Source organism: Penicillium lagena (genome assembly GCF_028827675.1).
Source record: "Penicillium lagena strain IBT 129212 chromosome Unknown utg000005l_segment0_segment0, whole genome shotgun sequence".
NCBI classification, from domain to species: domain Eukaryota; kingdom Fungi; phylum Ascomycota; class Eurotiomycetes; order Eurotiales; family Aspergillaceae; genus Penicillium; species Penicillium lagena.
This window is the reverse complement of record NW_026623226.1, coordinates 3,067,627-3,090,769: the sequence shown is the minus strand read 5'-3', so window position 1 is coordinate 3,090,769 and position 23,143 is coordinate 3,067,627. Positions and strand designations below refer to the sequence as shown.

The 23,143-nt window shown below is 49.1% G+C and overlaps 12 protein-coding genes across 12 annotated transcripts; 1 reads left to right on the top strand and 11 right to left on the bottom strand.

Annotated features, from left to right (window-relative positions):
* Window positions 1–218: 218 nt before the first annotated feature.
* Window positions 219–2,010, bottom strand: N7510_007999 (putative homogentisate 1,2-dioxygenase; the record flags this gene model as incomplete). Its single annotated transcript, XM_056979924.1, has 7 exons — window positions 219–481; window positions 536–658; window positions 709–871; window positions 923–1,525; window positions 1,578–1,767; window positions 1,808–1,836; window positions 1,891–2,010. The coding sequence occupies 7 exons, from the start codon at window positions 2,008–2,010 to the stop codon at window positions 219–221; spliced, it is 1,491 nt and encodes a 496-aa protein (XP_056832967.1).
* Window positions 2,011–2,524: 514 nt separating this feature from the next.
* On the bottom strand, window positions 2,525–4,301 carry N7510_007998 (uncharacterized protein; the record flags this gene model as incomplete). Its single annotated transcript, XM_056979923.1, has 6 exons — window positions 2,525–3,100; window positions 3,151–3,492; window positions 3,541–3,722; window positions 3,782–3,829; window positions 3,881–4,050; window positions 4,117–4,301. The coding sequence occupies 6 exons, from the start codon at window positions 4,299–4,301 to the stop codon at window positions 2,525–2,527; spliced, it is 1,503 nt and encodes a 500-aa protein (XP_056832966.1).
* A 442-nt stretch (window positions 4,302–4,743) lies between these two features.
* N7510_007997 (MFS transporter) lies at window positions 4,744–6,444 on the bottom strand (the record flags this gene model as incomplete). The annotated part of the gene is made up of 5 exons (XM_056979922.1): window positions 4,744–5,945; window positions 6,002–6,061; window positions 6,115–6,172; window positions 6,230–6,250; window positions 6,313–6,444. The coding sequence occupies 5 exons, from the start codon at window positions 6,442–6,444 to the stop codon at window positions 4,744–4,746; spliced, it is 1,473 nt and encodes a 490-aa protein (XP_056832965.1).
* A 501-nt stretch (window positions 6,445–6,945) lies between these two features.
* On the bottom strand, window positions 6,946–7,467 carry N7510_007996 (uncharacterized protein; the record flags this gene model as incomplete). The annotated part of the gene is made up of 1 exon (XM_056979921.1): window positions 6,946–7,467. The coding sequence occupies one exon, from the start codon at window positions 7,465–7,467 to the stop codon at window positions 6,946–6,948; it is 522 nt and encodes a 173-aa protein (XP_056832964.1).
* Window positions 7,468–8,003: 536 nt separating this feature from the next.
* N7510_007995 (putative glycosyl transferase) lies at window positions 8,004–9,011 on the bottom strand (the record flags this gene model as incomplete). Its single annotated transcript, XM_056979920.1, has 1 exon — window positions 8,004–9,011. The coding sequence occupies one exon, from the start codon at window positions 9,009–9,011 to the stop codon at window positions 8,004–8,006; it is 1,008 nt and encodes a 335-aa protein (XP_056832963.1).
* Window positions 9,012–9,434: 423 nt separating this feature from the next.
* Window positions 9,435–10,250, bottom strand: N7510_007994 (M24 family metallopeptidase; the record flags this gene model as incomplete). The annotated part of the gene is made up of 1 exon (XM_056979919.1): window positions 9,435–10,250. The coding sequence occupies one exon, from the start codon at window positions 10,248–10,250 to the stop codon at window positions 9,435–9,437; it is 816 nt and encodes a 271-aa protein (XP_056832962.1).
* Window positions 10,251–11,249: 999 nt separating this feature from the next.
* N7510_007993 (uncharacterized protein) lies at window positions 11,250–12,187 on the bottom strand (the record flags this gene model as incomplete). The annotated part of the gene is made up of 2 exons (XM_056979918.1): window positions 11,250–11,655; window positions 11,712–12,187. 2 exons carry the CDS (start codon window positions 12,185–12,187, stop codon window positions 11,250–11,252), a joined length of 882 nt encoding a protein of 293 aa, XP_056832961.1.
* A 1,317-nt stretch (window positions 12,188–13,504) lies between these two features.
* N7510_007992 (malate dehydrogenase) lies at window positions 13,505–14,742 on the bottom strand (the record flags this gene model as incomplete). The annotated part of the gene is made up of 5 exons (XM_056979917.1): window positions 13,505–13,857; window positions 13,914–14,259; window positions 14,338–14,348; window positions 14,411–14,609; window positions 14,674–14,742. 5 exons carry the CDS (start codon window positions 14,740–14,742, stop codon window positions 13,505–13,507), a joined length of 978 nt encoding a protein of 325 aa, XP_056832960.1.
* A 760-nt stretch (window positions 14,743–15,502) lies between these two features.
* N7510_007991 (D-mandelate dehydrogenase-like dehydrogenase) lies at window positions 15,503–16,668 on the bottom strand (the record flags this gene model as incomplete). The annotated part of the gene is made up of 3 exons (XM_056979916.1): window positions 15,503–16,251; window positions 16,310–16,385; window positions 16,480–16,668. 3 exons carry the CDS (start codon window positions 16,666–16,668, stop codon window positions 15,503–15,505), a joined length of 1,014 nt encoding a protein of 337 aa, XP_056832959.1.
* A 2,596-nt stretch (window positions 16,669–19,264) lies between these two features.
* N7510_007990 (uncharacterized protein) lies at window positions 19,265–19,945 on the bottom strand (the record flags this gene model as incomplete). Its single annotated transcript, XM_056979915.1, has 1 exon — window positions 19,265–19,945. The coding sequence occupies one exon, from the start codon at window positions 19,943–19,945 to the stop codon at window positions 19,265–19,267; it is 681 nt and encodes a 226-aa protein (XP_056832958.1).
* A 1,112-nt stretch (window positions 19,946–21,057) lies between these two features.
* N7510_007989 (isocitrate/isopropylmalate dehydrogenase family protein) lies at window positions 21,058–22,321 on the top strand (the record flags this gene model as incomplete). The annotated part of the gene is made up of 3 exons (XM_056979914.1): window positions 21,058–21,120; window positions 21,183–21,372; window positions 21,471–22,321. 3 exons carry the CDS (start codon window positions 21,058–21,060, stop codon window positions 22,319–22,321), a joined length of 1,104 nt encoding a protein of 367 aa, XP_056832957.1.
* Window positions 22,322–22,384: 63 nt separating this feature from the next.
* On the bottom strand, window positions 22,385–23,059 carry N7510_007988 (uncharacterized protein; the record flags this gene model as incomplete). The annotated part of the gene is made up of 1 exon (XM_056979913.1): window positions 22,385–23,059. The coding sequence occupies one exon, from the start codon at window positions 23,057–23,059 to the stop codon at window positions 22,385–22,387; it is 675 nt and encodes a 224-aa protein (XP_056832956.1).
* Between the last annotated feature and the right edge of the window lie 84 nt (window positions 23,060–23,143).

The window sequence follows — 23,143 nt, the reverse complement described above, 5'->3', positions numbered from 1 at the left end:
GTCATGTCTAGGTTGATCAGAATACATCCAATTCCATCACAAATCTGATCTGAGTGATAGTTTGCATGATAGCTCTACCGAAATACTTTTCTTTTCAAAATAGAATCGTGAGAATGGAATAGTCCGAAATATTCACATCTGGACCAAAAAAAATACCTAGTGATATCATACTATTCGACTCGACATACAAAAATCCGCTCCTGCAACACACCATCAACTCATGAAATGGACAGGGCATTCTTCGCCTTGGCCAGTATCTCCTCAATCTCCTTGGCGTGGGAAGAAAAGTTATCGACCAGGTTATCCCACATCTTGGGCTCGTGCTCATGCTTCTTATCACTGTTCCACGCATAGTCAGTGATAGTGAACGGGCGGCTAGACTCGAACATGAAGGCAATAGAAGCTTCAGAGATCTGCATGACTGGCGGTTGGTTGTCGCTTGCAGCCTTGAACTCCTCGTAGGCGACACCATGAGGAACCACTGGGGTTATGACGATCAGTATAAATCTTAGAATATACTGTGGCATAAACTCACTTCCGCATTCAAAGGACACGCTGCCAGGCTTGAAAGCATCGGAGCGGCCGCCGTACTCGCCGTAGATAAGACCCATCAGTTCGGAGGCGACGTTGCGGTGATAATAAGGGGGCCGGTAGGTGTCTGGGAGCATTAGCAGATGGACGGACATATTTTTTTTGGCAAATACACACGAGATGCAACATCCCACCTAGGGGAGAAAATAAGCAGATCCGCCAACGGCGCGGTCAAGTCACGCGACTTGGCCGTAAGTACGCAGAAGATGGATGGGTCAATGTGGTCAACCGATATGGAGCCGACATTAACGAACTTGGTCAAGTCGTATTTGTAGGGGACCTGAAGAGGTCAGTTGAGGGCATGCAGAATCATGAAAGAGGAGGAACGTACATAATTGCCATGCCAGGCTACAACATCGAATGGACTATGGTTTTGCGTGCTCTTGAAGAACTTGCCCCCAAGCTTATAGATAATCTGCCACGGTTCCTGGACAATCTCATACCGAGCAGTGGGACTCAAAAAATCCCGCGCATTGGCAAGTCCATTGGCACCTAGGGGACCCAGCTCGGGGAGCTCAAAGTGCGTGCCCCAGACCTCAAGGATGTAACCACGCGAGGGTCCATCAGGGAGTTCAACACGGAAGCGGAGACCGCGCGGAATAATGACAATCTCACCCGGCTGAACAAAGAGAGGACCAAACTCGGTTTGGATATCTAGAGCACCCTGCTGCGGAATGATCAGGAACTCACCGTCCGAGTTGACGAAGGCTTTCTTCGTCATGCTGGTATTAGCAACGTAGACATGAGTAGCGAGTCCCTCACGCAGCGTGGGGTCGCCTGATCCAGCAATAGTCTTCAAGCCGGAGATGAAATCAACATTTTCGCTGGTAGAGATCTCGAATGGGTGCCAGGCTAGCTGTGTCGGGGAGACGTGTATGCGAGGGTTCAAGGGTAGGAAGCTCGCCTCGGTATCTTTGTTATCTGGGAGTTCCGTCTACCCTCATGTTAGCTTTCTCATAGATAGGCAATTTTCGAGAAATTCATACAAAGCCCTGGTGAGCGACCGCCGGCCGCGCTCGATATAGCCATGCCTTCTTGTTGGCATGGCGAGGGGCAACAAAGGCTGTGGCGGTGATTTGCTCGGCATACAGCCCAAAACGAACATTGCGTGGACTGTTCTGGCCTTGTGGAATGGTGCCGGGAATTGCTTCGGACGAGAAGCTGAACTCGGAGACACTACATCAGCCAGTTGAATCGCTAGATGCAGGTTGTGTACACATACGCATTGCCAAATCCAGATTGGTACTGCAAAGGTCAGCGGGTATTCTGCAATGAATAAACATGCACCGGAACCCGTACCTCATATGGATCGTTACGTCTTGTGTTAAAGGAAGGGATGGCCCCATCCTTCTGCGTCTCGGCCCAATGGAATATCTTCTGATATTCCTTGGGATCCGACAGAGAGCTTGTTGAAGGCATGATTATCACAATCGGAATCTTCTACTTGGCTTCACTGAGCTTCATTTCCCCCGGGCACTTTGGCCTCTATATAGTCAAACAAGATGGACGACCGCGCAGACGGTGGGGTCAGGACACCCCGAGTGCCCGTGCAGACACTAGACTATCAGCATAGCGTTAGAGGCTGAGCATCATTAGCTGCTTCGTATAGTCGGCATATCGAGACAGCTTCGTGTTGCCGACCTCCCCGATAAGTGGATCACATGGTGCGCGATGAATGGTGGGGATAGCGAACGGCGACGAGAGATGCCAGGCGGATTAGTTACATAGCAACGATGGATTCCAGCGACCCCACATGAGTCAGTCCTGAGTAACGGTGGACCGTGACGGCGCGTGGAGTTGGACGGGAGTAGAGGGAGCTTCCAATTGCCGAGAGGATGAGAAAAAACAAAAATCTTATGTATGGTTGTTGTTTACATTGGTTGCAGAAATGTGCTGGTGTGAAAATGTATACATTTGGGATTGCATGCCCTACCTAGTTCAACAAACCGATGCGCCCAGCGGTCAGCGCAAACAAAATAGGCAAGTACACATCTATCCCGGCCTCCTGTAGTACTTTGCAATGATTGACACGTCGTCGATCTGCAAATTGATCCTCACTGATTTCCCTGCAGTCGCCCAGCGGCCCGAATGCAAACCTACTATCTACAGACCAGGGATTCCCCCCGTTCACAAACTGGATCCAACGTTGTCGCATCTCCTGACCAACAGCCTGTGCAGTAGGATTGAAGGAAAGATCAACGCCATCGAAGAGGAACAGAAGGTCGACCGCATGATGCGAGCGGCTGGACGGCTGGAAGGGATTAGGCTGGTCGATCACGTATTTGAAGACTCGCTTGCCGACAGCATGAAGCTTTTCAGCGATCACTTCAACGGGGAGAGCGTAGCGCGTGTCGTTGACAAAATCCAGAGCACCCAGTTTGCTAGCTGTCGGGCGATCAGGCACAATTTGATACATCTTGCGGAGCTTGGTGCCCCATTGCCCATCTTCGAATACTGCGGCAATACTCTCTCCATCCAGCACCTCGATGCCATTTCGCCAGATAACGGACTGGATAGAAGTTAGAACATCGTCAGCAATCTGGCAGCAATAGAACGTACCTCATACTCAGTATCACCGATCATGAGCTCTTCAACTTGCTCAGGTCGAGTCTCCCAATTCTCCAGCTCAGGGTCTTCCTGTATCCACATAGTATTCACATTGCATTCTTTCAATGCTTGGACAAGCACAGAAACAGCGGACTCTCGCAGCGATGGTTGGCCAAGTTCCTGAACCTTTGCCTCTAAGGTCTTGATGAGTCCGTTTCCTCGTTCTACTGGTAGGGGGGATGAGAGGTAAAGAGTTCCGGATGCCAGCACAGCCCGCTTAACTGGCGGACCAGTGATGAGATGGGCGTGGGCATAAACAGCTCCGGCGCTTTCTCCAGCCAATGTGATGTTTTGCTGCAGACATTAGTATTTGAGCCTGCAGGAAGCCTCCGAGAAACTTACAGGATCTCCGCCAAAGGCTCCAATATTCTCTCGCACCCAGTCAATGCCTAGACGCTGGTCTTTGAGGGCGAGGTTTTTCTCCCGTCCGTCACCGAAGCTGAAGATGTTGAGCCGGTAATTAATGGAGACAAATATGATAGGCTTCCTCGTCTTAATTGAATCGGTAACGATTTTGGTGGGGTCTATAAGTTGATTCAAATTAGCAATGTTTAAGTCTAGTACATGTACCTTCCCTACATACCACAGATCTTGGATGCAGCAGAGCAAAATGTAACCACTTGCGAGCCACCTGTAATTCAAAATTAGTTGATTATTTCCGCAAGATTGCCGTCAACCGAACCATGGATCCAGATCAAAACTGGCAGAGGGTCAGACCCAGACGACACCGGCGGACATGTAATTTCCAAGTTGAGACATTCGAACTCATCCTCTGGCTCAGGCGCAATGGTAAAGTCCTCCGGGATCCGAAGTAAATGCTTCACATCGACATCAACCTGGGGACAGCGTGGTCTACATAAAAACAATTTAGGACGTTGACTATATTTATGTTACACGATATTCGACCTGAGTACATACCCATATTTTGTAGCGTCGATAACACGACCCTCGAAATTGTCGACCCGAAGAGCCTTCTCAAATCGGCCCGGAATCGAAGCATACTTGATACCGCGAAATTGATGAATGGAAATATTCTCGTCATCGCGTTGGATGCCCTTGAAGGTGGCATTCAACTTTCGGTGGTGTAGCCTCGGAGGTGCCATGTTGGGGATGGTGATAGTAATGGTTCAAAAAAAAAAAATAGTAAACCAACCCGATAGCAGACTCATACTGTGATCGGTGGGACACGGCTATTGTCACTCTGAACAATTCCCGAGTTTCTTCTTCGCCGTCCCATCCACTTGGTCGTGGGGCTCCTGCGGGGAACCTTGTGGGGATCTTCCGTGGAGTCTCAGCTGGGAAGGGCAGATGTCCGATAGTGGCCAGGCCATTGTGAGCCTGAGTTTGGATTACGTAGGCGTAGATTAATTCTGTGAAAGCGACAGTACGCATAATAAGAAAAGGTTTCTACCCGAATTTGTAGGAAGAGATTAATTACATTGTTTCTGATTTAGCATGTATTTTTTTCGTGGCTCATGAGAGGTGAGGTGAATCAGTCGGTCTAGATATACAGATAGAGAGGAGAATAGTCATTATGAAGAAAGCTCACTCCGGTGCAGAAGGACTTTCCACTTGTGGCTTCGGCTTTCTCATAATCCACCCTCCCATAATCAACAGCGTTGGGACACCAGACACACCGACCAACAAACCCAGTGCCCAACCCATAGTACCCCATCCAGCCTCTTTGCGAATAAAACCCGCGAAGAAGGGACCGAGAAGACTTCCTGCCGCAAAGCCCATGTTCGAAAGACCAAAAGCAAGAGCCATTGCACCGCCACGACCAAAGATATCAGGAGATATCTCCTCTTTCTCCTTGACTGCGTGGAAGACCTCCGCAACGAGGGGGGTCATGGTCAGAGCAATACAACAACCGATAAGGGCAAGTAGGGCACATAGAAGAATTTTATCGTGCATCGTGTTTTCTTTCACGAGGCGGAGTAATACCATCAGCGGAAGGCAGCAGAAGAACCCGGCAGAGGTGAGATAGCGAGGGGTTTTTGGATATCGATCGATGATATATCCGATCAGCGGGTCCAAGGTGTGCGGCACCATGCACGGAATGAAGATCAGACCTTGTCCGGCTTGCTGCCAGCCAAAGGTCTCTTGAACGAAGATAGGAAGCACGCTGTCGAGGGAAGACAACACGAGTGATAGGATGAAGTATCCCCAGAGAGATACGATGAGGCGGCTAGAGCTGAGCAGAACAGCGAGCCGCCCAAATGGACGCTTTTTCAGCGTAACGGCTTGTGTATCGTGAGCCGTTTCTTGCACTTCAGCATTTGGCGTAGCCTCTGCCAAGGGCATCTCAACTTTCTCAGATTCCAAAGGCTGCTGCTCCTTCTCATCTTCGAGCCATTTCTTGGCATCTTTCTGTTCAATTAATACCAAACGCAGGAAAACATCAAAGGCGATCAGGCCAAAGGCCAATCCAAATACAGCGTAGTATCCGCCGTCTTCATAGAGCACGCCACCCAGCAGGGGGCCAGCCAGTGTGCCGAGAGTCAGTGACAAAGAAACGTAGCCAATTGCTTGGCCAAGTCCTTCTTTGCCGACAGTGTCGACCATAAGAGCGATCCCGACGGTCCAGACGACAGCCGCAGCAGCGCCTTGAAACAGGCGGCCAGCGATCCATAGTCCGATGTTCGTTCCGACACATAGTAGCGCTGTTGCTGCGCCGACCGCAACCAGACCGGCGAGCATAGGCAATCGCCGAGACTCGAATCGGTCAGCGACGTAGCCGCTGATGGCTGGCATAGAGGTTAGCCAAAAACAGGTGGCTGTATCCGCAGATAACGATACTTACGAGAAAAGGCTAACAATGCGGCTGCATATAGGGCCAGGAGAGTAGAGGTCCATGGTTGAACTGCCACACATGGATCAGCGACTATTTATTTCTCGCAGGTAAATCATACTTACTCTCTTCCTTTGCGAGCCCAACTCTCTGTTCCAAAGCAGTAGGTGCAACCGGTACAATCTAGGCAAGAAATCAGCACGCCAAGGGCAACCAATTTGGACTTTTGACTAGCCATACCAAGCCATAGAGAAAAATATCCTATTACATTGGAGGTCAGTTTGATACACCTGCAAGCACCCGCCCGCCCGCAGAAAACATACCGTCGAAGCCGCAAACGCAACGACAAATAGAATGAACCATTTCGATGATCTCAGCCTCACGAACCTCGGCCGCGTGGGGATCCGTGGCTCATGGCGGAAACGCGACCAGCTCCACGGTCGCATGGAGGTCATCGAATAGGGTCAGGCCGAGAGCAAATTGGGCCCTTCCAAGGGGTACACCAGTTCTTGGCTACGGAAAGAATAATGGAAAAACGAACGAAAATAACGATTCAAGCCATTGAAGTAGAACCACGAGGGTCTTTGGATGTCTTAAGTGGAAAAATCAAGATTGTGGCCAAACGGGATCCGCGGGTCCCGAAAACGGATGTTTCTCCCGGTCCGGGATAGTTATGGCGGTGGCTGAAATTGGTCAATCGGGGTCTTCATATGGTTAGATTCTGATAATACTATCAAGCCCCGAATTATCGCACTACTGACTATCCAGGATAACATGGTTAACCGCGTAAGAGAACGATGCAATCCGCACGGTCTTTGAGGAATGTGACCAATCAAGACGTCCACAGAAGCTGAGGTATTCACCCTTTGCAGGGAGATAAAAATATTTTGTTTCAGTTATGTACAACAATCCTCCCTTAGCGTCGTCATCCTATCGAGTTCCGCATATAGAATTCCCTAGTGACGACCCCGGTGCTCACCCTCACCCATCAGCGGTCCCCACTGCTGAGTGCAAGTAAACGGCTCATCGATCCACCAGGTATTGTGCTGCGAGTCGTAGGTAATCGGGTACGGCGTCTTTTGGCTGCACAGCCGCTCAATGTGGGTCTGGTTGCCCGAGGTGATGGTGAACCAGTACTTGTTGGTCTCGGGGTTGATCTTCTCGCACTTGTAGAAGTAGCCCTTGACGCCGGGGCCGAACACGTCGCTGCGGAAGTTGGTCGACAGCTTCATGTTGAGGTTGATATTCTCGCAGTCTTCATGCATGCCCTCCGCGTCAGTCTTCTCCATGGACTTGGTGGTATACCCCTTGGCGTTGTGGGTGCCGTTGGCTGTCCAGGCGACCCCGGGCAGGGCCATTTGCTCGGCGATCTGTCCCAGGAATGGGCTTGCGGAGTATGGGTGAGAAGGGTGCATCGATGCAGAGCATTGAGTGACAATCGCGCTCAGAGCTGCCGCCAGGAGAGTAATGCGGACCATGATGGTGGCTCTTGTGGTGAATTGTAGTAATTCCAAGGAGAGGTGGTAGAGAGAAGTCTGGGAGAGGCTATGGGGTTTTTATAAGTTGAATTGACCCCAGGATGAACGTTCCAAGGTAGGATCGTAGCCTGCTCCTTCCTTTAAAAATTCCCTAAAAGTGGGCTGGATAGGCGCGGCAACGCGCCCCCAAGTGGGAAGGAAGAATTCCCCACGGGGAGGGATAGACTCCACCCTGAAACAAGGGATCTTCGTGATCATTCAGGGTCCTGCTAACCGCACATATTAGGTAGCGACCAACTTATAAAGCTAGCAGCAGAGATATTACGCGTCGTCGTATGAGCTTTGGCGTTATTACTAGATTTGTATGGAAATCTGGTTGTTCGCATACCCCAGCCCCACCGAGGGATGTGCGAACAACATAATTTTAGAAGTGCTACGGCGACACAGACTATACTACGCTTGTCTAATAATCAACGACTAGCACGAACCCTTCGAATTTGCTCATCTTCACCTCAGAAAACCGGGGCCAGCAAAAGCTAATCCACAAAGCGCCGCACTAAAATATTAAATCGTGTATTCTGCGTCTTCACAATCCCCGGAGTGAGCGATTCCAGGTACGCCCTTGATGGATGACTCCAGGCATGGTAAGCCAGCTGATTCGGATAAAGACTACCCTCATTGATTGCAAGCGTATGCTGCAAGTCCTGAGCTTCCTCCTCAGTGATCGGCTCGTGCATGTACTGGACATGCCTCTTGGTCCAGGTCGGCCAGAAGAAAGCCACGGGTGACAGAGCACAAATCTCCTGTGGATATCGAAGGGACAGTAGTTTTGGGTAAACAACTGAATGATAGTTCCATTCCTTGGGGGAGAAGCTGCTGTAGCTGTCGATCCAGCGTTGGAGAAAAGACGAGTTCTTGCGACCGATGACCACGCCGTTGCAGAGCCCACGGCGATCCCCACCTTCGTTGCCTAGAACTATATCTCTGTCACTCTGCAAAAGGTTGTCGAACGAGCGGAGGACTATCATATCCATGTCGAAGTAGATCCCCCCGAACTGTTGGATGATGTCGAGTCGAAGAGCATCCGCGACATGGGCGATGTTCCAGTTCTCTCGGATTGGACGCGAGTATTCTTGAGCGAGGTCATGGCGAACAAGAGTGATATTGCCGTACAGTTTGCGAAACCATTGATTGGTCTCGTTGAGAGTGGTGTAGTGGAAGAATAAGTTGTCTGGCATGATCGATATGAGGGCAGATTTGACCGTGAGGTAGTTGATGAAGGTGAGCTCTGGACTGAGCCAGATGACATGGACGACCTTGGGGATGGTGTCCGTCGAAATGATCCCACGGTTGAGGTTGAAGCATCGTTCTTCCCCCTTGGTATCGTAGAAGTCGAAAACATCCACTCGTCGAACATTGATGAATTCGCCCAGAGCTGCGTCTAGGGCTGGGATGCCCTGGGGCAGAAGAAGATAGATCACAGTAGGTATAATGGCCACAACCAAGAGCACCACCCCTCGGAGAAGACAACGACGGCGCATCATGCTCACTCATGGGCGTCGGGATGTGAATAAATGACGGAAGCCTGGAGAGAAAACAAACGGGATGGGATACATGGTCTTGTGCAACCAACAAACAATACACACCAAGGTCAACACGTGGGGAGGACGATCAACCCGCGGCTTAAAATGCAGGACGTACATTGTTAGTTCAGGTCTAGTGCTCTCCTTGACCTATCGTGGCTGCCAGCTAGCCCCACTAAGGGACCCTGTTCTGCGAGTCTTTGTACAGCTGGTATAGATAGGAATCGAAACACAAGAGTAAGGCCGGTAAGACATACTGTACCATCAACATGTTTTATATCTAATTATTTGCTCGACGACCACTATATATGTTTATAGTCTCTCACGCCAGATTAGCCGAACTTTATATGACCCTGCAATAATTCAACCTGGAAATAAAGATGACTAGATCCCGAAGATATACACGGCGACAATCAAGATCGCAGCGGTAAAAGCAAACAGATATCCCGGAGCAGACTTGCTCGGGCTGCTAGCTTTCCCAGACAACGGCTCCGAGTTAATATATTGATCATCGTCAGTCAGAAGTTGCTCGAAAAAGCCGCCGATCGGGCGACTCGGATGATGGAGATAGATCTCGAGAATCCAATGACGTCGGTGCCCATCGGCTCCAAGGGCGTTCATCGGCTGGTGATTGCCCTTTGTGATATACAGGCTGATCTTGTCGTTCGGGATTCTCTCGTGCGGGAAGTTGCCGATCAGATGTCCAGCAAGTTGAGCGCCGAACTTCCAACCTCTCTTGCTCGCTTCCTCAACAGCAATCTGATAAAGCTGCTCGCCGGTCATTTTCGTATTGCTCAGGAAGCGAGCCCGCACAGCATGCCATGTCGGCTCGAGGGCATCGCGGAGCTTGATTTTATCCGGATCATCTCCGAGAACGAAGGTTCGGCCAAAGTCGGCCTCCCACTCCTCGAAAAGTGGACCCAGATCGACGAACATAATATCGTCGGCCTGGATGACCAGGTTCGGAGGGTTCGCCGAGTATGGGCAAAGAGTATTTTCTCCTGTTCGAACAACTCGCTTGTGCCAGTGGCTTTTGATCGCAAATCGCTTCGCGCCCAGCTCGTGGATTTCTTGGCTCAGGTCTTTCTCGGTGATACCCGGCCGAATGAGATCCCGCTCAATTTCTCGGAAGAGCTGGTCTGCTTTGTATTCCGCATCTCGCAGGTTGGCGAGTCGTTCTTTATCTTCCGGTAGAGACATTTTGATGATGATAACACGGGCCCACTAGATTGTACTCCAGGATCGAGCTACAAGAGAGTTGGGAATCGGAGAAAGCAGAATGGATCCAGGAGCTCGCACTGCGGACCCCAACATTTATGGGCCCATAATAATTATTAATGAGTCACCCCCGCAGTGGGAGGGGTTCCTGTTTTCGCGAATGCGATTTGGGGTAAGTATAACACCTAGTTTACAGTGCACGAAGGACATTAAATGCTTTCAAGTCAGAGTAGCGAGCGTGAGCCTCTTTTACCTCGGGGTCCGTTTCGTCGATATGGAGGTTGAGTCGTGGCATCCTGGCTAGCTCTTTAGATGTAGGCGACTTAAGCGTTAGGAAAGTAGGAGAGAAAGAATATAGTCGAACAAAGATGGTTAAATAAGACCTGTGGCCTATTATTATCGAGTGATAGCCACTAGTTTAGCATGCCCCCACAGGTCTACGCCGTGTTTGCAATTGCTCCGGGGTTCCGTTTATGGGGTTTGGGCCTATACGATGCTTAGCATTGGATCATACGGAGCCCACGATACGACACTGGAATGTTGGGGAATTTGAGTTCTCCCTCGGATAAAGTTCAAGAAAGATGACAGGAATGTTTGGTATGGGCCCATAGTCTTCAGAAATCTAAGGTATGGTATGGATGATTCTTGCTAAGGTATTTTAAGCAACGTCGGTTATACATTACCGATGTGACTAGGCTTTTATACGCGATGGAACTGGTCTCGGACTTGAGCTTGTACTGCCGAGTTTTGGAGAAGTATACAATTTGCAAAGTGTGCTATTTTGATGCGAAAACGCATAAGAGGGGAGCAAATTGCGCTTGCGATTCTAATTCATTAGAATCATTTATGGATTTTGCTAGAGGGCCGAGCCTGAATAGTCTCAATGCGAAAATTATGTAACGGCACACAACAATAGACACTAAGAGTTCACCAATCAGCACAACACACTAAATTTTATGTTCCTTCGCATAATCAATAGATCTACCAAGGCAAGATCATAGCTGCCCCCAGAAACATTCCTGCAGCAGTGATTCCGAGCACAGTCTTAATTCCATTCCAATTTGGAGGTCTTGGAGTAATTCTGACGGCTGGGTTAGATGTGCTCACATCCGTCGGTTGATGCACGAGCGTGATGGGTACAATTGCTGTGACGGCAACAAGGCTAGACCAGTCGCTTGAGTGCAAGATATTAGTTACGGTGTCTGTACCATATGTGGTCAATGACTGGAACAGCGCTTCGACGGTAGTGCCGTACCACCAAATCGATTTGGTTTCAGTCGAGACGGTCCTATCGGCAGGTGGTAGAATATCATAGCAGGCAGTAGAAAATGTGTAATTTGGTAAGGTTGAGTAACAAATTTCTCCGGCGGAACCGGGTGTCATAGACCTATAAATAAAATGGAATTAGTCTTCTTTGTCCAGCATGTAGAGTCAAAAACTTACTTCGGACAGCACAGGACAGCAGTTTCACTTGGAGCAAGGACCTGTAGGAATACGTTGTTGACCAAATTCTCAAGGAACACAACATCTGACGCTAGTGAGGTGGTTGCGGGATCAAAAGCGCCATTCCATTCGACAGTCTGAGTCGCATTGCGCGACGCCGTTGCAACAGGGCCCCACCCGGAGGGACAGTAGAGACCAGGAGAGTAATATGTCTGGTAAAACTCGACGCTACGAGGGTCGTCAAACCATGAAGTCGCGGTTGGAATATTAGTCATTGTGCCTGTTGGATAGCAGCTCCAGTGACCGGCGTCTACGCCACATGCAACCTTAGCGACATTGATCGTTGGAGTGCTAGCTTTGGCAATATAGACATTTTCAGACTGCATTGACTGACAAGAAGCAGGCGCGGTCCAGGTCGTGGTAAGTGGCCCCCAATTGTTGAAAGTGTATTCCGACAGAACAGATACAGATGGCATGATTGTGATTTTATTCAGTATCCAGATGAACAAAGTAATCAGATGGGATATTTGCGAAAGGGTACATTTTCGAAATGCATATCCGGAGGATGTAAGCCGTCTTTAATAAAACAAGGAAGAAGGAGACAGCCACTAAGCACTAATCAATTAGCCCGACCTCAGCGTGGTACAGAGAATCGCGCTAAGCTTCAAAGGGCGAAGTAGCTGAATCCTCGTTCGAGTGAGAAGCCAAACTTCTTCTCTCTCCAATCATTTCATTCTATACAGACCTTGATCCATTTCATCTCCTTTTGCCCGTAGCATCACCAGGTTTCTCGCTGGCAAATTGGAAACTTTTTAGTTATAACTCATGACCCCGTGTAAGATTATCCGGGCTTATGACATGCAGCAGGCTTTCCCACGTGGCGCCTGCAAAAACATCTGGCATTCCGTTGTCCCAGTTGCCCATTGACCCAAGCTCTGTCATCCAACCGGTGTCGTGTCCATCCAAGTAATCTATAGGCATTGGCCTCTTAAATGCCGCGGCTGTCCCAGTGCCTGGGAAATATATCGATCAATGACATAGACACTCCAGAACCCTCTTTCGGATATTGCATTCCTCCGTCGATAGCTCGAGATATCTATTCGGACAGCGATGAAGTCCGGCAAGGAAAATAGAACGAGAGAGAAGGCCGCCGACAACCGCAGCAGGGCGCAGGGCCAAGAGGGCGACTACTAACAGCTGTGCAGCAAGTAGCGCTTGTGTTTATATAATGTCGCTTTTAATGGCGAGATCAGGGAGTAAGGACAATATATCGACAGGATGGTCGACACGTGAGGCCACTGGCAGATCATCACAATGTAGGTTAGCCAAGTTGAAGAGACACTGCAGGGTGATAACCTTTGCAAGAGGCAGCGGGTGGGGTATTGGCTTAGGAAGCGGCCGCTTGTCGATGTCGGCATAGAGAAGTTCGATGCGAGCGTGAGCATCTTTTACCTCGGGGTCCGTTTCATCGATTTGGAGGTTGAGTCGTGGAATCCTGGCTAGCTCTTTAGATGTAGGCGACTCAAGCGTTAGGGAAGTAGGAGAGAGAGAATATTGTCGAACAAAGATGGTTAAATAAGACCTGTGGCCTCCTCATCACGCGGCCCATCGCCACTTTTGCCGCCGCGGTGCGCGTAAATTTAGATTCACATTACATTGTAAGCGCTCCCACAGATCTGATTTATGAAATGTTTCATGACTGGCTCAGCCATTAAAGGTACCTCCTCTAAAAAGAACTAAATTATATACAATCTAATGGTAGCCTACCCCCCGACTATAGTGACGCGTACATCTCATGCCGACATAAAGGACAGGCCCGTAGCGATATTTGTCTTCAGGTCCTTAATAGCAATCTGGAGAAGCTTGGTCTCATCCTCAGATATTTTGCCGATAGGCAACGCTTTGGCTGCTCCCGTCTGCCCAAGTTGGATCTTGACAGCGAAGAAGTCGACACCAAGCTCAGTAGCAATCTCCTTTCCTCCTGGAATACCTGGTAGGTAGACGTAGGCCTCCTCCGTCACAGAATTGCCATTCTTCGCTTCCAGGATGGCTTTGATGAAGCGGAAACCGGCATATGCCATACATGTCGTGGCACTGCCAGCACCCTGCTTACTTTTGACGATTTCATCACCACCGAACTGTACGCCTGTTTGTGATTTTAGCAAGTCACTCGTGATAGAAAGCTGGCAGTGAGGAACTAACGATTGATAACGGCTGACATAGTTTGGTCGTCTAGATTGACCGGCGGCTGAGCCTGGCTATAAAGAGGCAAGATGGTGGCTCCACTGTGGCCTCCAATGACTGGGACCTTGAAGTCCTTGGGATCGGCATTTCCTCCCAAGGCATGTGCAGCGAAGGTAGAGGCACGCACAACGTCCAAGGTCGTAACACCAAAGAGACGGGTAGGCTCAAAAACACCAGCTTTCTTCAGCGCCTCAGCTGCAACGGGAATTGTTGAGTTAACAGGATTAGTAACGACACAGCACGTCGCATGGGGACATGTTACAGCGACCTCAGTGAAGATGTCTCGGATGATGCTGGCGTTGGTCTAGGACCGTGTCAGCAAATGACTTTCTACACATTCATACATGATTTTGAAGATAGGCCGACGATGCACTTCGCTCACCTTGAATAAATCTGAAAATTCTCGTCAGTGACTGCTATTGAAATATGGGGATATTACAAAGTCCATTGCTTACCGTCCCTCGTCATACCCGGCTTTCGGGCAATACCAGCTGTTACAACAACTATGTCTGCACCACTGAGAGCCTTCTTGAGGCCGGACTCATCCGGCAGATAGCCATAGACCTTGGCCTTGGTGTTAATGTGCATCAGGTCGGTAGCAATGCCTGGCGCGTGGACAAGATCATATAGACAGATCTCGTCGAAAAGATCGCTCTGCAATCTGACTCAGCCACAAGTATTTGATATTTTAATTTTAGCTTCCGCATTGAGTACCTACTGCTTTACACAGAAGACTGAGAGGGGTGCCAATTTGGCCGGCAGCGCCGAGAAGCGCAATTTTCGTCATGTTGGGATATCGAACCGAGAGAGGAATGAGAGGCAAGTGTTTCTGACCTAAGTCTCTATATTGATGATAAGAACTGGCCCACAGAAACAAGAAAGATGGGACTTTTTAAGACCAAATGGCTCATCTTGATACCACGGTATGACATCTGGATCTCCAACTCGTGTTTTGGCCCGCTGATTTTCCAAAGGATGATGCGGCAAATTCCTGGCCTGAGTCTCGGGTGAACCTTCAACCGCGGCCGCCCGGCCCGGAGATATTGCAAACGACATGGGGTAATCTGGGTTTATTGACCCTGGTAAAAAGGGATCATCTGATTCAGTGCCTAGATTCATGATCGGTGGTTACTGTAGTGGGAATATCTCCGGTAAACTGGGAACATAATGACAAGGCAATATACTGTTTTCCCCAATGCTATAGCTGTATCTACAGACAATGCGAGTAATTTAGACCCGAACTACAAACGCTGGAGAAGATCAAACGATCGAAAGATCGAGCAACCACAAGCCTCGCACCGGCCATCTATGCAGATAAAGACTGAACAAGAAGTATTTCCAATGATTGCCATATAATGAAGATTAAAATGTACGTGTTTTACATCCTTGTTGTCATCTGTATGGTGGATTCGTTTTCGCTAGAGACTCGAGAAAAGTGATTGCAATAGACATCCTTCTTATTGTTGAATTCTCGACTATCAAACTATGGAAGGTCTCGAAACATAAAGTTGTATTCATTCTCTATGGCATAAACACCTATGAGGATTTCAATTTGTCTGACCGGAAACAAGCCCCTGGTGCTCCGGAATAGGCGACAGAAGCGACTCGCCGAGGATCGCTCGCCGTGCGTTTTCCATTGCCCACGTCTCCATCTTCGCCAGTGTCTCGATTGTGTGGGTTCCCACGTGGGGCACCATTAGAGCACGCTGCTGCTTCATGAGCTTCTCATTGATCTCGGGCTCCCGCTCATAAACGTCCAAACCGACAGCAGCAATATGATTGCTCTCTAGCGCGTCGGCCATGGCAGCCTCATCAATGACGGCACCTCGAGCCGTATTGATGATGACTACACCGGGTTTCATCTTAGCGATTTCCGCTGCGGCGATCATGTGCTTGGTATTTTTGTTCAGAGGAACGTTAAGGCTGATGATGTCGCACTCCGTAAGTAGCTTCTCAAAGGAAACATACTCAGCACCTGCAGCCTGCTCAGCTGACAGAGGGTTCCGGTTGTGATAGACCGTCTTTAAACCAAAAGGATCACAGCGGTGTTTGATTGCGCGGCCGATTCGGCCCATTCCAAGAATACCTAAGGTCTTGCCCTGGGGATCATGGCCAAAGTCAACGCCTTGCTTGAAATTCCCTGCACGCAAAGAGAAAATAGAAGGGTTGAGCTGCCTCAAGGCACCTAACAACAGGAAAACTGCCAGATCGGCGGTCGCATCGGTGACAGGGTCGGGAGCGTTAGTGACAATGATGCCCCTTTTGGCGCACGCACTTGTGTCAATTGGGTCATATCCTGTTTCATTAGTTAGTTATAATATAATTTTGTTTGAGAGAACTATTTGTCAATTTACCAGCGCCATTATGGAAAATATACTTGCAGCTTGGCGGCAAACGCTCAATTAACTCAGCGTCGAATTTACCGGCCACCTAAGGTATATATCATGTCAGCATCGGTTGCAACATTCTTCAACGTCCCTCTTCACTATAAAATGAGACTACTCCTTGGTGGCTAGATACTCACAGCGCCACTAGCAGATGTCCGGTATATGGCAAATATATCTTTGTACTTGTCTTGGACGTCCTTGAAAAATTCCCCTCTAGTTTTGCTGGTAACAACTTCCGTATGGGCAACTTCTTGTAGCTTCTCGTAGAAAGGCCCGGCATGTTTCACAGGGTTGAAGAAAAGAACGAAGGGCTTAGATGACGACATTTTTCGGGTCTTTTCCAGATGAAGTGTGACTTTTGTTCTTGTTACGCCAAGTCGCATCTCAATCGAAGCCTCTTTGTGGCTCTATCGCGTGTGAAATATGACTGGTCGGACTGTATTGTTTAAATAATGCATCGACTTCCTTGCGTTTCTTGCGAATTATTTGGAGCAGACGTAGCCTGACAATACGTTCATCTTGCCGAAAAGAGTTTTCCACGTGAAGAGATTCGGCTAAATGTTTCGACTTTGAAATTCGTGGCATGGCAAAACGTTTCCGCGCATATGTACCCGATATGCCTATTACTATCGAGTGATAGCCACTAGTTTAGCATGTCCCCACAGGTCTACGCCGTGTTTGCAATCGCTCTGGGGTGGCGATTGCGGGGTATGGGCCTATACGATGCTTAGCATTGGATCATACGGAGCCCACGACACGACACTGGAATGTTGGGGAATTTGAGTTCTCCCTCGTATAAAGTTCAAGAAAGATGACAGGAATGTTTGGTATGGGCCCATAGTCTTTCAGAAATCCGGGATAAGACACCCAGCTTCGCCCCTGTTCGGACATTATCGGTTTTATTTCCAGGGATTTATGCCTACTATTCAAATAGTACTCAATTTAATTTTGATCCCACAGCCTTCTCTCGAATTTATTGTCACCCAACATACTTTGCTGCCTATCTCTCTTTTAACGAGGAGTAATCTTCCATTCTCTCTACACAGGGATTCAAACTCCTATCTTCTGAAAACACCCCTATCTTGAAAGCACAGAGGAGACTTACAGCCATGACCTTCATGAGTCTCACCGGCGTACCATTGGCGAGAGCCCGTGTATGCCTGATAATTGTTCCTGCCTTCCTGTTGTTTGGCTACAACCAGTCGAACATAGGTGGCGTTCTCGATTATCCATCTTTCATCAAGTACTTTCCGGACATCGACACGAGTACCACTAAGGGGGCTGTCAAGGCTCACAATGCCACGGTTCAAGGTAAGTTGACAAAATTGAGGCATGTGGATATAAGCATTGGGATATTATTGTTAACGACATCATGATTATTACAGGAACTGTTGTTGCCCTGTACACTCTCGGATGCCTCATCGGTGCCTTCGCAATTACCCAGCTCGGGAACCGCATTGGCCGTCGAAAGTCTCTGATCGCTGCTGCTGCTGCTGCCTGTATCGGCCTGATTATCCAAAGTTCATCTTATAGTCTTGGGCAACTTGTTGTCGGTCGTATCATCTCTGGAATTGGTAACGGCGGCGTCAATGCTGTCGTTCCTGTGTGGCAGAGCGAGTGCACCAAACCCAAGAGCCGCGGCAAGAGCGTCGTCATCATTGGTATCTTCATTGCTTCCGGAATCGCTGCCGCTGGCTGGATCAACCTGGGCCTATCTTTTATCGAAAACAACGAGGTCGCTTGGCGATTTCCTCTCGCTTTACCGATCATTTTCACGCTATCGCTCATGACATTTGCTATGTCTTTCCCTGAATCCCCCCGTTGGCTGATTAATAAGGGCCTCAGGGAAGAAGCTCGCGCCGCCATGCGCGCACTTGCCGGCGAGGATACCTCAGCCCATGAAAGCATAGACCTTGAAATCGAACAGATTTCTACTGCTCTCCAACAAGCTTCTACTTCGGAACGTGGTTTTATTGATCTTTTCAGAAGTAAGCCTCAGCGACTCTTCTACCGCATGTGTCTCGCTGTTGGCATCAATTTCTGCGCCCAAATGACTGGCGCAAACGTCATCTCTTATTACGGCAATACTATCTTCCAGCAGTCACTCGGTCTAGCGGCTGAGAAGGCAGCGTTGCTTAATGCAGGCGTTCTCACCTGGAAGATCTTTGCGGCTGTTTTGGCTTATATATGTGTGGACCGTTTCGGCCGCAGGCCGTTGTTTATAAGCGCAAGTTTGGGAATGGGTCTGTCTATGACCGGTTTAGCTGGGAGTGTCTGGGCCATCAGCAACACCCAGACCTATGGTGCCTCCATCGTGGCGACCTTATTTCTCTTCCTCTACATGACCTTTTTCCCGCTCGGGTTCCTAGGTGCCAATTTCCTGTACAGTGCGGAAATTGCCCCCCAGGACTTGCGTATCCATTTGGCAGCTATTGGAACTGCGACCCATTGGCTTTTCAACTTCGTCATCGCGGAGATTACCCCTATTGCATTTGCCACAATCGGATGGCGCTATTATATCGTTTACGCAGTGATAGGTGTCTTCGCCGCTTTTGTGGTCTACTTCCTCTTCCCGGAGACAAATGGCCGCTCGCTCGAAGAAATGGATAATTTATTCTCAAGCCCAGAGCATTGGTGGCAGGTTACTGCTTACGCTCGTAGCTTGAAGAAGGGTCAGGCGGCAGAACCGGAAAACATGAAAAAAACATTGGAGAATACAGGGGAGATGGAATCTGCGGATCATATTGAGAGGGTTTAGGACATTATGAGGGTGTACAAGCCCGGGAATGGTAGTAACCAGGTAAATTGCAAGATTGGGATTTCAGTTGATATATCTTCACGTAAATAAGTCGTTCTTCCAGTCTGTATAATGTTCCGTTTTATTGTGAAATGAGCACGTTCAAACCAATGCCTCTGGCATTTTCACCAGAGGAATTGATCCCGAAAAGATGCAGGGAGGAAAAAAGACGACGTAGGACAATCCTGTTCTACTTGATCGTCTTGTTGCCGCTGTAAGCTGCTCATTCCAACATCCGTTTGATTGGGTTCTGTTGATTCAGTACTGCTGCAAACGTTGAGAGTGGTTGGAGCCACGCAAGAGGGCCCCTGTGTTGCTCCGCTAGCTGTAACAGCCGAGATTTCGGGTTGGAACCCAGAGGAAGGTTGTCCGGTCAGAAGCCAGGATGACGTCGCAATTCTTTTCTCGGTGTTAGGTAGTTGTTTGCCGCTGGGTCCGACAAATTCGGCAAAAGAATCTTTCGGATTGAAATTGGCCACATCTTCAGTCTGTCTAGTTTGTCCTTGCTGCTGTTCCCGCTGGGGTTCTGTGTTGCAATCCTGGACAAGGTTTGGTAGTGACGGAGCATTCTCATTGGACCGGCTGTCGTTCTGCCACGCCCGTATGTTCTCAGCGCTTGTTAAGGGGTAAATCTGCCAAACCTCGGGGGTTGAATTTTCACCTCGTTCAACCAGGGGTAGATCGGGGCACAGATGAGGTGACCCATTTGCCTGTAGCACGTGGGAGAGTTGGTCATTTGACACGAATTGAAGGAGGTTGCGAAGTAAGTCTTCAGTCACGTTGAGCCGGGCCTCGAGAGACCGCATGTAATTCTTTGCTGGACCCCTGGTCCTGTGATCAGCTTCCAGGCCACCCCCAGAATAATCTGAACATAAAATTGGGATTTTGCTTTTGTTTCACACAGGGAACGAACCGTTTTAGTTGCTTTGGCCACTCGCAAATTAGATCCATGGATCTGCATTCAGCGCAGGTAGGTCTTTATCGGGAACAAAGTACGGCTTAGCTCCATTTTCGATCCACTCTGGACAGATTTGATCTGCAATAGTGGGAGGAAACAGGAAGAAGTCCAGACTCACTTGTCTCCGCTGCACTAGTTTAATTAATGAGTATGACTAAAAGTACCAAGAGGTGGGAAACTTACCTTCCTCTTCTTGGTGCGGCATATAGCACATGCGGCACTAATGCGAGTAGAGTAGCGTAATGTGGAGGTTGAGGTTTTCATAACCACGAAAATGGCTGTAACAGACACAAGGGTTTTCTATTACCCACTGGCGAGAGGAAGATAGAAGTTTGATAATTACATTCTGTGCGAACCATATAGGCTTCTTCCCCGCCTTCTGAGGTCGGCTAAATGATGAACCGCTTCCACCTTCGATTTCACACTCGAATCCGTGACCCACTTCGCCCTTGACACCTTAGATTCTAGTACCTACATTGAAAATGCATAGAGTTTGTTTTACTCGTAATCTACATTGTAGGCATTCCTATTTTGGGTTAGTGCTAGCTGTATCTTCTATCGTGGAAAGAAAAAGGCGGGTCTAATGGCACTTCAATCTCATTGGCAAGTCAATTTTGAGTGGCATCTGTGGCATCTGCGGTAGAACCTTTGACCGACTCAGGTGATATTCGCCACCTTGTCACTCAGGCCGCCTTATACGGAAGGAAATTGAGTGACCCGGAACTTCTTTCCCGCATGCTTCGTCCTTACGTAGTATAGTAAATGGAGACTGGAGATGATTAGAAAGATTAAGCGTAAAAGCATTCCAGTAGCACAATTCCCTTCCTATTTGAAGGTCAGTGATTCTTTCAAGTTTCCACGTAACCTGTCCAATCTAAATAAAAGTCCAGTCATCTAGTACAATTACAATTACCTAGGCCCATCAAATACCGATATATCCTCCAAATCCGATCAAGGCAAATGGCTGCCAACGGCGTACGAAAATACAAAATTGCCAGCATCCCGGCGGATGGCATTGGTCCGGTGGGTTGATTGACTCAACAATACCCTTGCCTGTCGGTTTGATTGTTAACATTGTTAAACAGGAGGTAGTCAACGTTACTCTCGATGTCCTCAAGTCGATGCAGCAGACGCTTAAGACATTTGAACTCGAGTTCACCGAGCTCGATTGGGGTACTGCACGGTATAAGAAAACCGGAAAATATATGCCTGACGATGGACTTGATATCCTTCGGACGTTTGATGCTGGCCTCTTCGGTGCCGTTGGCGCACCTGGTACGAACCCCCCACACAGTTGCTTGCCTTCATTTCGTTGTCACGTACATAGTAGCAGCCGGACATGCGCTGATGCCTATTCCGTCCTTTTTGTTTAGACGTTCCCGACCACATCTCTCTGTGGAATCTACTTCTAGCCATCCGCGGGCCCATGCAGTTGTATGCAAATGTGCGGCCAGTAAAAAACTTTCCACATGTGCGCTCGCCGCTACGTGAGGTCCAGGATGGCGACATCGATTGGGTCATGGTTCGCGAGAACAGTGAGGGCGAGTACTGCGGGCAAGGAGGGCGCACTCATCGAGGGCAACCATGGGAGGCAGCAACAGAGTTGTCCATTTTTACTCGCGTGGGCGTTGAGCGCATCATGCGTTTTGCTTTCGACGTTTCACGCAGCCGCCCACGCAAGTTCTTGACTGTCGTCACCAAGAGCAATGCTATGCGGAACGGTATGGTGCTCTGGGACGAGGTCGCTACCGAGGTTGCCAAAGACTATCCCGATGTCACCTGCGACAAGGTCCTCGTCGACGCCATGACTGTTCGCATGGTTACCAACCCGAAGTCTCTGGACACTATTGTTGGCACTAACCTACACATGGACATTATCTCTGACCTGGCAGCCGCGCTTGGTGGCTCCATCGGTATTGCTCCCTCCAGCAATCTCGACCCCACACGCAAGAATCCCTCTCTCTTCGAGCCCGTTCATGGCAGCGCCTTCGACATCACCGGAAAGGGTATTGCCAACCCTGTTGCTACTCTTTGGTCGGCATCGGAGATGTTGGCATGGCTTGGCGAGAAGGAAGCGGCTGAGATCTTGCTTCAAGCAGTCCAGGAGACATGTAGCCAGGGCATCTGCACGCCAGACCTCGGTGGGAAGGCCAACACCAAGCAGGTTGCCGACGCAGTCACCGCTTCAATTAGGCAGCTGGCAGGTGTTTACCCGCTCAATTGATATCGATATTTATATATAATCTAAAGAATGCAAAAATCCACTTTACAAGCCTTTCATCGTACACTAAGCACCGTGATGACCCCGTGTAAGATTATCCTGGCTTATCACATGCAGCAGGCTTTCCCACGTGGCGCCTGCAAAAACATCTGGCATTCCGTTGTCCCAGTTGTCCATTGACCCAAACTCTGTCATCCAACCGGTGTCGTGTCCATCCAAGTTGTTCATAGGCATTAGTCTCATACCCCCTAGGTTGCTAAGCCCGTACATGGCATCCATTGTCGTGCCATCATCACTCGCTTGATTGAAATGCCAGTCAACATTTTCCTGCAGTGAATCGCCCCTATTAAATCCAGCGGAAAGCCGAGCATCCGATGTTACATTAGGGTTCATGTCGCATGAACTCCATACTGCCGTGGGCTGTAGTGTCGTTGATGGCTGTGTGGTAATTTGGGTATGGGACACCAAATTTTCTTTGGGACAATTGGCTGGGTCTTCCGGAGCTTCCACTGAACTCGAGAAATCGCGCAACGAAGTACCATCCAGTCGTCGTCTCTTTGCTGTGGGCCGTGCATCATTCGTGGCATCGCCAATTGGTGGGCCTGCAAGACTAGTTCTCATTGTAGCAGTAGAATTGCCAATCGGAAACTCTTCCGCGGTGCTCTTCTTAGTTCCAAGTGACTCCTGGAGGTCGGAGAGGACGGTGTGACAGTTCTTGGCTAGGGACCACTGTCTAGACATCACGGACAACAGCCCCAAACATGCCGATATCTCCCTACATGCTCCTCGCTTTGATAAGTGGATGCTCACGGAACAATACTCGGG